We start from the raw sequence: 9,754 nt of genomic DNA, 5'->3' as shown, positions 1-9,754 counted from the left end.
GAGCCTGTGCTCCGCGACGGGAGAGGCCGCGGCGGTGAGAGGCCCGCGTACCACAAAAAAAAAAAAACAAAACCCAAACATGAACTTTAATCTTTCCCCAAAAGTGCCCTCACAAGTTCTATAAAAGTAACACCCTATCCACTGAAGAGTGCTATATTTTCTATGATCAGAAAATTCTAATTACTCTAACCTCATTTAGAGCACAGAGAACAGATCTTTACATATTTAATGAATTCACAGTATCTCAGGAATTAAAAATAATTTTACAACTATATCAAGGAAGCTATTTTTATATTCAAAAACAAGTTCATGGTGGTTAAAGCATTCAGACTTTAATCACTTGAGGAGGAGGAGGAAAATCCACATACTATAAACTCTTCTATTCCCCATAAACATAATGGAATCAGTGGCTAAAGATAAGAAATTAATTCTGACTGCAATGTCTTCTGAGAAATTTTTGTAAATAGACTATGTAATATATATCAGGGCCAGGTGCTGATAAACTCAGGGTTTTTTTCTGTCTAAAATTAAATAGAAATGCATTGGTTAAAAAAAACAGATTTATAACAAATTTATTTATAAAAGATCTACACTTTCACATCTACAGTCAGCAGCCTCTGAACACTCAATCTGCAGCATGTTTTACTGGGAAAGCTACTAAGAAACAGAAAAAGGAAAGAAAAAAATAATCCTTGCTTTCCTTGCTTTCTACAGCTCTAAAATCCAAAAAGAATACCCGAAATATTTTTTAAAGAATATATTATGTGTGCAAGCAATGTGTAAACCATCTGGTCACCAAGCAAGGATAAGCGCTTTCACATGACACACAGTAGCAACAAGAGAGGAAAAGGCTAAACTAAGCTAGAAAGTGAGAGCCCTAGGGGGTGGTACTTGGCAATCAGCTGAACAGAACACAAAACAGCAACTAAGAAGACACAGCAATTGGAGGTTTTCAATGCCAGTGTGCAAAAGAAAGAGCTGGAAAAAGAACAGATTTCCTAGATCCCACAATCCATATTTAGAGAAATACACTGATACAGGCAATGAGATAACAGAAGAAAAAACCCCTTCTATTCTTTCTTCTATTTATTTGTATACATGTCTAAATGACCCCCCATTATCTCATTTGAGTCCCACAACAACCATTTCAGGGAGGCAGGTAAGTGTTATTATCCATTTTACAGATCAGGAAACAAATTCAGAGATGTCATGTAGTTTGCTCGAGGTCACACAAAGAAGCCAGAGCTCTTTCTTGCCAGTCCACCTTGGAGATTAAAAAAAAAACGAGCTGGATACATAATAAGGCAGGATTGAAGGGTAAAGTGTAGGAGAGATACAAGATAAGTTCCATATAGAAACAGGTAAAAAAGTTTACCAGAGGTGATTGTAGACAGCGTTTGAAAAGGAAAACAGTTAAAGTAGACAGAGCCACGGAGATTAAGTAAACGCTGGACGCTTGTTAGTCTGCCAAGGGCAGGGAGATTCCTCCAGTGGCCCAAAGTAACCCCGGCAGCTCAGCCTCAGAGCGCTCTGTTCACCAACGACCGCCTTCATGCTCTCTGTGTCTCGTCCTGCCCCGCAGGATGGCACTTACGACTTACCAGGCAGGTAAAGAACATTAGGGACCTGATGTGAAATGAGAAGAAGATGAGAAGCAAGAGGATGGAAAGGTGTAGAGACCAGTGAGGTGGTGTGGATGGAAGATGGAGGCAAGGCTTAACCGCGAGTAGGCAGAGAATATGTTAATTCCACAACATTCTCCTGGCATCCCTGGAACCCCAAGAGGCATTGAAAACATTCTATGGGGGAAGGCACATAACTAAATAAATTACAGTACAATGTGTTAAATGCCATACTCAAGCATGGACCAATCACAGATGACTTAGATGGAGGACAGAAAAGCAGAACATGAGAGATAAGGAAGTCAGGGTAAAAGGAAAGAGATTATTCTGGAAATGATTGTGTACCAGTGATCTATGAACTATATTCAACATCATTTTATCATCAATTTCACTGGACACTTTCCTCACAGATGCTCTCCAGATTACCAACAATCCTTTCAGAAAAATATGACAGAATCCCACCTGCAAATATCTCTAGCTAACTAGAGATAATAGCAGCTCACTTTTTTGATCACTTAGCATGTGTTAATGAACTTAACCCTCACAACAACCCTTTGAGGTAGGTATGTTATCATGGCCATTTTCCGGATAACTCTGAGGTCAACGTGTGCAGGCAGTATTTGAACCTAGACACTCTCCGTCAAGAGCCTGCACTTTGCTTTATATATGAGATCACAGCAAGGCCGGAACGCAGACTACTGTAGGCTATGGGAAGACCAAGGCCAGGTATGGCTGGCCTGGAGATCCACCAGGAGCAGCAGAACAGTGGAGGAAAGAATCAGGATATTTTAATTTAGAGACAGGGCAAATTTAGTGATTTAATTTTTAAATCACTAAGACCTTCATCTGGGTCTCTCTCAATTATAGTTGTGATGATTTAAATTAATCCACATATATAGGAAACCACAAGTTAGGTTCACTTGGTCTAGCAAATTATTTCCACGGGTATTATCAGCATAGTTTGAGTAGAAAGCATCAGGCCCAGGCCTAGAGTCAGAAAACCTGGGCTTGATCCTCAGGGAGCCACTTAGCTGCATGACCTTGAACAACCTCCATTACCCAGTCCTCCTCTCAAATTAGAGCAATAGTGCCTACTTTATAGGATAGCTTTAAAAATAAAACCTTGCATTTTGAAAATTATTTCATAATTTTCAGAGTTCTTATACTACAGTAGTTCATGAAGTATAAGGTGGTAGTACTTTCAACAAGAAGTGTTAACCACACAGAATTTCTTTATAAATACATATACATATTGAACAGAAAAGCACCCAACTCTCTATTACTTCCTTTTTCAGAACTCAGAACTGACTCCCAGTTATGGCACATCAAATTAAAACTTCCCTTTGAATCTCCGTGAAAGTGAGTGAGTAAGAAGACAGGGAAAGTAGAGTGGCACTGCCTAGAACCAGCATAAACTTCAATTCACAGCAGTTTGCTTCCTTCCTTCCTCCCTAGGATATAACTTTCTCTTAGGTTGTTGCTATTACTTTAGGGAATTAAATCTCCACATGATTCTGAACGCAACTTCCGAATTGCCACCAATACTTACTCTGGCTAATGAGTCTGCCCAACTCTGCTCTTAAACTACAGAGTCATTATTCAGAATTTAGCAATAACAGGAAGAAAAAGAACGTAAGAGACCAGAGAAATGAATGGATTTCAGAAGGTTTAGGGAAATCTAGCGACCAAGGAGCCAAGTGGGAATGTAATCTGTAAAATTCAGCAACGTGAACTGCTCTGCAGAGTACAGAATCAAAAGAATGCCTGGTTATAAGTCTCCATGGCCCCAGTGAGGAAATAAATTAGATAATCATACAAAAAGATGTTTATTTGGCTTGGATCACCAGATCACTGTCTCAACCAACTACTAACATACAGCTCACTGGGGACCCCTGCTTCTCTACCTTTCATCTAAGCCAGTGGCTTTCAGCCTTTTCTCCACCTTCAAACCACTGACAGTAATAACCCCCTCCTCTCTGCAACATCTCTCATTATAAGCAGAGGTTGGAGCGGGGGAGAAAAATGTGAATTACCCCCATTCTGACAAACAGCTAACCCTCCCACTCCCAGAATCACAGATTTTAACAATTTAAAAATCTATCAGAAATCTACCTCATTAAGAAAAGTATATTAACTTTAAAAACAAAAACAACTACCTCTGTGTTTTATGAACTGTTGAATTATACTGGAGCTAAAATCGGGGCTGCTTTTAAAGCCATGAATCTGACATATGGAACACAAAGAGCAGTAATCAGATTAAGCAACTAATCAGGATGACCGACATGAGCTGTAAAAGCCAGCATTCCCTCTAGGTCATGTTGCTGCATGGAAGGCCATTTTGCATTTCTCTCTTTTATATCTTATAACTTTTAACCACTTTTCTAGTCATGATTTAGAGAAAACTTTGAAAAAAGACAACACTTCTCTATGGATTGATTGTTCCTACTGTCTTTTGTCAAATGGGGAAACTATGATGAATTATCCAGTTATCCTTCTTTATTCTTAACTGATCAGAACTTCAATGTCCTTCATGCTTACAGACCCTGCCCTGTTTCACACCATTCTGCATCTGGGAAAAGCAGTTCAGAATTCATCTTTTTCAGGAACCCTTCCCAAACATCATGTTATTACCTTCAACCTACCCTTCAGTCCTTCCGTATCCAAATAAAATTGTTTAACTCTAAGGAAACAAGCTGGTCCATAGTATATCATACCTCTCCGGCCAACCTGATTACTCTGACTTTGGCAAGAATCAAAACTAAATAAAATCCACATGTCCTAATAGAAAATACAAGGCACTAATTAATTATTTTTGATGATACTATACCAAAATGGTATCTCTTAAAGGAGAACTAAATGTAGAAGAAATAGTCTTAGAGGTGGGCTTCAATCCGAAAGGTTAATGTATCACCACCAAAACATCTTTTTGAAGCTCCCTGGACCAGCTTATAAAAAGATTAGCAAATAGGGCTTCCCTGGTGGCGCAGTGGTTGCGCGTCCGCCTGCCGATGCAGGGGAACCGGGTTCGTGCCCCGGTCTGGGAGGATCCCACATGCCGCGGAGCGGCTGGGCCCGTGAGCCATGGCCGCTGAGCCTGCGCGTCCGGAGCCTGTAAAAAAAAAAAAAAAAAAAAAAAAAAAAAATAGCAAATCACTTTAGAGAGGTTCTCCTCATCTGGGAGAAAAATAAGCAAAACCCAAAGTGAATATTAACATAAAAAACAAAAGCTATTTTTGTTCTAGAAAAAAAAAAGCAAGAGCAAAAATGAATCCATTTGGCACTTGGGAGAAACATTTTAATTTCCTTTCTCTTCCATGTGTCCAGGCACTGCTTCAAAGTCACTCATTTGTAATAAAATCAGTTGCGTGGCACAGGACTGGTAATTCAAGAGGCTGCAGAGGAAAAATATTCTACTTTAAAATGTAGAAGCCTCAAAAAAAAGCCCATGAGACTAAAGGGGTACATGAAGATAAACCAGGGAAACCGCAGGGGCTGAGGATCATCTGCCTCTGCTCTGATCATATTACCGTTAGCTTTTCATAGATTGCTCGTCTCTCCATTTAACTTCCTCCACTGAAACTAGAGCGTTGTGAAGAAATACACATATATGATGTGTATATATGATGATAATGACTATCAGAAATACTCTCCTGGAGGGATCCAGGAAGAATTTGCTCAACTGATTTAAAAAAAAAACAACTGACCCTCGAAATAAGAAATGAATTAAGAATGTCCATAATGCAATTACATTTGTATGAAAAGGTGAATACATATAAGAACCTATGGTGCTGAGAATTAGGATGGGGGGCAGGGAGAAGCAAGGACCACCAGGCGATTAGGGTGATCTCCATAAACAGAGGGGAAGCTGGCACACATAAATAACACCATCCAGATGCATATATGAATATGATCAAGGCACTCATTCAGCAAAATACATAATGACGGCACCTATGTGCCAGATTCTGTGCCATTCCATACAGATCTGCCATCCTGGACTCATATTCTAAGAGAAAGAATGAGAATTTTCAAGCTTTTAATCAAAGGAACCTCCTAAAGCTTCCTAAAGCTCCTCATGAAATGCATCAGCACTCTAACATAAATATTTAAATTCTTTTTCATTAATTAAGAAAAAAGCAGGATTTCTTTAAGCTTGGGGAAATCATACTGGAAAATATTTCCAAAATGAAATAACAATTGGATACAAAATGCACAAATTGGTGCTAAGAGAAGCATACAGAGAAAAAGCGCAGTGCTTAAAGGTTGGATCAAAGAATAACTAATAGGAGTGAACCATGTAAACTTTCCAGAGGCCCTAACCAGGAATCCAAAGGCCAGTTTGGTAAGGTAACATCAAGTTAAAACTTCTGTTCCTGGTGAAGTGCCCCTCGTCATTCTGACAATATATATAGTTCCTCCTTAAATAAACTATCTCAGCATAACAAATAAAAAGGATTAGAAAGGGAAAAAATGTCATAAATTTCTTCTAGATCTGGTACAGATTCTCCTCGGCAGCCTTTGATACTCGTAGGAGCTAAACATATCAACCCTTGCTTATAACAATAAAACAGTAACAAAGAATTACATTTTAAAAAACATTTCTAGGATATTAAAATTAATTATGTATCACATTATGAAGTATTATTTCAAATCCACAATAAATAGGACAGTGGAATAGGCCAGGACTTAACAAGATCTGTTGCCATAATGATCGTAACCATGTCAGATGGTTAACCAATGACAACAGCAATATTTCCCAGTATGATCCTGTATCTTTTATTCTTCACTACCATTATCAAAATCAGATCCACTAAACATTCCTTGTAACAAGTCTTAATTTTCCAAGAGGGCCAGCAAGGCCTAAAGGGAACTATATAAGAGGCCAAATAAAAAGATCCAAGTTACTACCTTGTTTAGCTGTTAATTTTGGAGACTTTAAATGAAGTTCTTAATTTGTTCACCCTGTTCTCCCTAGGTACAAGGAAAGGGGTCAAGATCTCCGCTACAGCTCCTTCTTAACCATTAATAGAAACGCTGATGCTTTGCCTATGCAGTTCCCAAAGTGACAACATCTCCCCAGGATAAATTTGTACCTCTCCCCCAAAAAAGGAATCAGTCAGCGGTCAAGTAAGTTTCAGAATACTGCCTTAATCAAAATTAGGCAGGTTACCTTCCTTCAGGACTTCTCAGAGCCTTTAATCCAAGTACACAGATATGTCAAATTCCCATTTAGCTAAAAATCTTGAAAAAGGAACAGCAAATGGGAAAATGTACTGGAAAAAGTTCAGAAACACAGAGTTTTGAAAAATTAGGCTACACATAAGCACCAAAGAAGCAGCACAGGATAGACAAAGGGAATGGGCTTACCAGATTTGTACCTTTGGACAAATTACTTCTCCATGTGCCTCAGTGTGCTCTATCTGTAAAATGGGGGAAATAGTACCAACTTCCTAAAATAGCTGAGGATTAAATGAGATAACATATAAAACCCTCTGAATCAAGCCTGACACAGAGTAAATACTCAATAAATGTTACCTATAATCTTTGTTACATACTTTGCAAGGTTATTCTAAGCAAAGAAATACACATAATTTATAGAATTTATCCCTGGCAAGTAGAAAGCACTCAATAAAAGGTCATTGAACACTGTAAAGTCCTGATCACAGTGTCTAGCACAAAGTAAACCTCAATTGCAGTACTGAATGTCACTATGATTACATCGTTAAGATTAGAGACACAGAAAACAAACTATGGTTACCAAAGGGGATAGCAGGGTGCGGGGGTGGTGGTGGATAGATTAGCAGTTTGGGATTAACATATATACACTATTATATATAAAATAGATAACCAACAAGGACCTACTGTATAGCACAGGGAACTGTACTCAATAATTTATAATCACCTATAATAGAAAACCTGAAAAAGAATATATGTATGTATAACTGAATTGCTTCGCTGTACACCTGAAACTAATACAACATTGTAAATTAACTATACTTCAATGGTTAAAAATGGTTTTAAAAAGATTATAAGGTCTTAACCATTAATAAAAACACTGCTGCTTTGCCTATAACACATTTCCTAATGTGACAACATCTCCCTAGGATGATAACAACAAAGATATCTGAGCCTCGCCCAGCGCCAAAAAAGGAATCGGTGATCAAATAAGTTTCAGAACTATTGTATTCATCAAAATTAGGCAAAGTTTCTTTCTGCAGAACGCCTCAGAACCTTTAGTACGAATCGCTAAGTAGGGAATATACATTTCCCAAATGCATTTAATGAGGAAACTTTCTTTCACTGAGCACTCTTGGGACTGTTGTTCTTTGGAACACAGAATGCAAACTATCCTAACTCAGTGGAAAAATAGAACAAAGTCTGGTACATCACTGGTTTGTAACAAACTTTGGTTGTACGAATGTAAAAGGGTCCATATTTTGTCGTGGTTCCCAAACATATTTGAGGGTGGAATCCTTTTTTTTTTAAGCAGCATTTGTGGGACTACAATGCCAGGAAACATACTTGGAAGCGTGCTTGTCTATGGAAATGCAGTCCTATTAACCAATGTGACCTAACACAAGCACAACCTAGTTTAGCATTCCTACTAACACAGATTTCTCTGTGGGAGATGAGCTATCTATCTGAAGGCCAAAAGATTCACTTTAATAGGTTATCCTCAATCCATTTGCTGGGCGCTAAGGCAGAGCCTAGTGACAGTTTTCACACCTCAGTTTACGGAACTCCCCCTCAATTTTCCTTTTTTTCTAACAGCTCCAAGGCAACACCACTAGAGGAAAAGCTGGGAAACTATAACTACATGGGTACGTTCTGCATTTAATAGACGTACTGACAAACTATCAGAGCTCTGCTCTCCCTTTTTCTCCTTTCTTGTCTCTTCCAGGAACTACCTGACCACCAGAGTTGTACCTCTTATACCTAGCATACAACCCTTTTCACTCACTTTATTTAATATTATACTTTATTTAAGAAACCCTAAATAAACTACTATAATCAATGCCATCTTTCCTTCTTTTACAGGAACTTTTTTCCCATCCCTCCCTCCTAATAATGAATGTATCTTTTCCTCCCCTAGATTCTCATTCCTCTAATTTGCATTATTTGCCTCAAGTTGCACTCAAGCCCCAGCCTCAAAGGCTCCCCACTCTTGGACAACAATCTTAAGATGAACCAGAAGGATTACACGTTTGATCCAAAAGAAAAAAAGGCAGCTATTTCAACAGGGAGTGGGAAGTTACAGATCTCTATGTTTATACATAATGGTTTTAGAAATCAATACCGTACGTGCACCGAGCTTAAGAGCCCATCCACATGCAAGTATAAAGGAACTAACAAAGTTCGTCACCAAATTGTTCCTTTAAGCGACGTTTGAAGGAAAGGGGCTGCTTAAGTTTGAGGAGCGGGCGGTCGTGGCACAGCACTCGTGGGTCCCGCGGGCAAGGACCCACCGGCCAAGGCTCCAGGGGGTCTCGCTCCAGGTGCCTATGCTGACCACAAGGTCAACCTCGCCCTGCGCCTTCTTCCCTGGAGACCCCTCCCGGGGACCTGGGAATCCCCCAGAGCCCTCAGCCTTATTGCCGGGATCCACAGGGCTGACGGGGTCCAGCCTGTACCTGGTCATAAGGGGACTTCTCCAGCATCTGCGTGCACAGATCGGCGCAGAGCTGGAACTTCCTGCGCCTAAAATAGCTCCAGGCCAGGAGCAGCGGATCCATCTCCGAGCCCATGGCGGCCGAGAGCCGGCCGCGAAAGACCAGGGCCCAGCTCAGGAAGGGCGGGGGGCGAGGAGCAGGCGGCGTCCAGCCCTGCCCGGCAACGCGCGGGGGCAGGGGCCTTGCCAGAGAGGCGCCCAGCATCGCGCCTGAGAATAGGAAAAAGAAAACCCACCTCGAGTAGAACTCAGCTATAGGACTGCCAAACCTTGGCTTTAAAAATTGTACACTTTTAAAGGCTACATATTTCATTAATTTTCTAGAAGAAGGAACGGTGGCTAAAGTAAGAGGCAGTGACTTAGACACCTCCAACTGGGGTCCTCCACCCACCCAGAGGCGGACAGGTTGCCTGGCAACCGAACTCTGCATACTCTGCCAGTCCCAGAAAAATCCCGAGAGTTGACC

General features: G+C 40.2%; 1 protein-coding gene across 2 annotated transcripts in view; it reads right to left on the bottom strand.

The window, feature by feature from the left end:
• The window catches only part of TTC8 (tetratricopeptide repeat domain 8), a 52,010-nt gene extending 42,559 nt beyond the window's left edge, over positions 1-9,451 (bottom strand). The window contains exon 1 of one of the 2 annotated variants that reach the window (XM_007117478.4): positions 9,251-9,451. In XM_007117478.4, coding sequence (XP_007117540.1) covers positions 9,251-9,364 — 114 coding nt within the window. In that variant the 5' untranslated portion in view covers positions 9,365-9,451. Of the gene's footprint in view, positions 1-6,986; positions 7,040-9,250 lie in introns of those variants that run through there. The other variant, XM_055088678.1, reaches the window with a different exon arrangement.
• Positions 9,452-9,754: the final 303 nt, after the last annotated feature.

Source organism: Physeter macrocephalus, chromosome 11 (assembly GCF_002837175.3).
Source record: "Physeter macrocephalus isolate SW-GA chromosome 11, ASM283717v5, whole genome shotgun sequence".
NCBI lineage: Eukaryota > Metazoa > Chordata > Mammalia > Artiodactyla > Physeteridae > Physeter > Physeter macrocephalus.
Note: the sequence above shows the minus strand (reverse complement) of the source record. Positions and strands in the feature narration are given on the sequence as shown.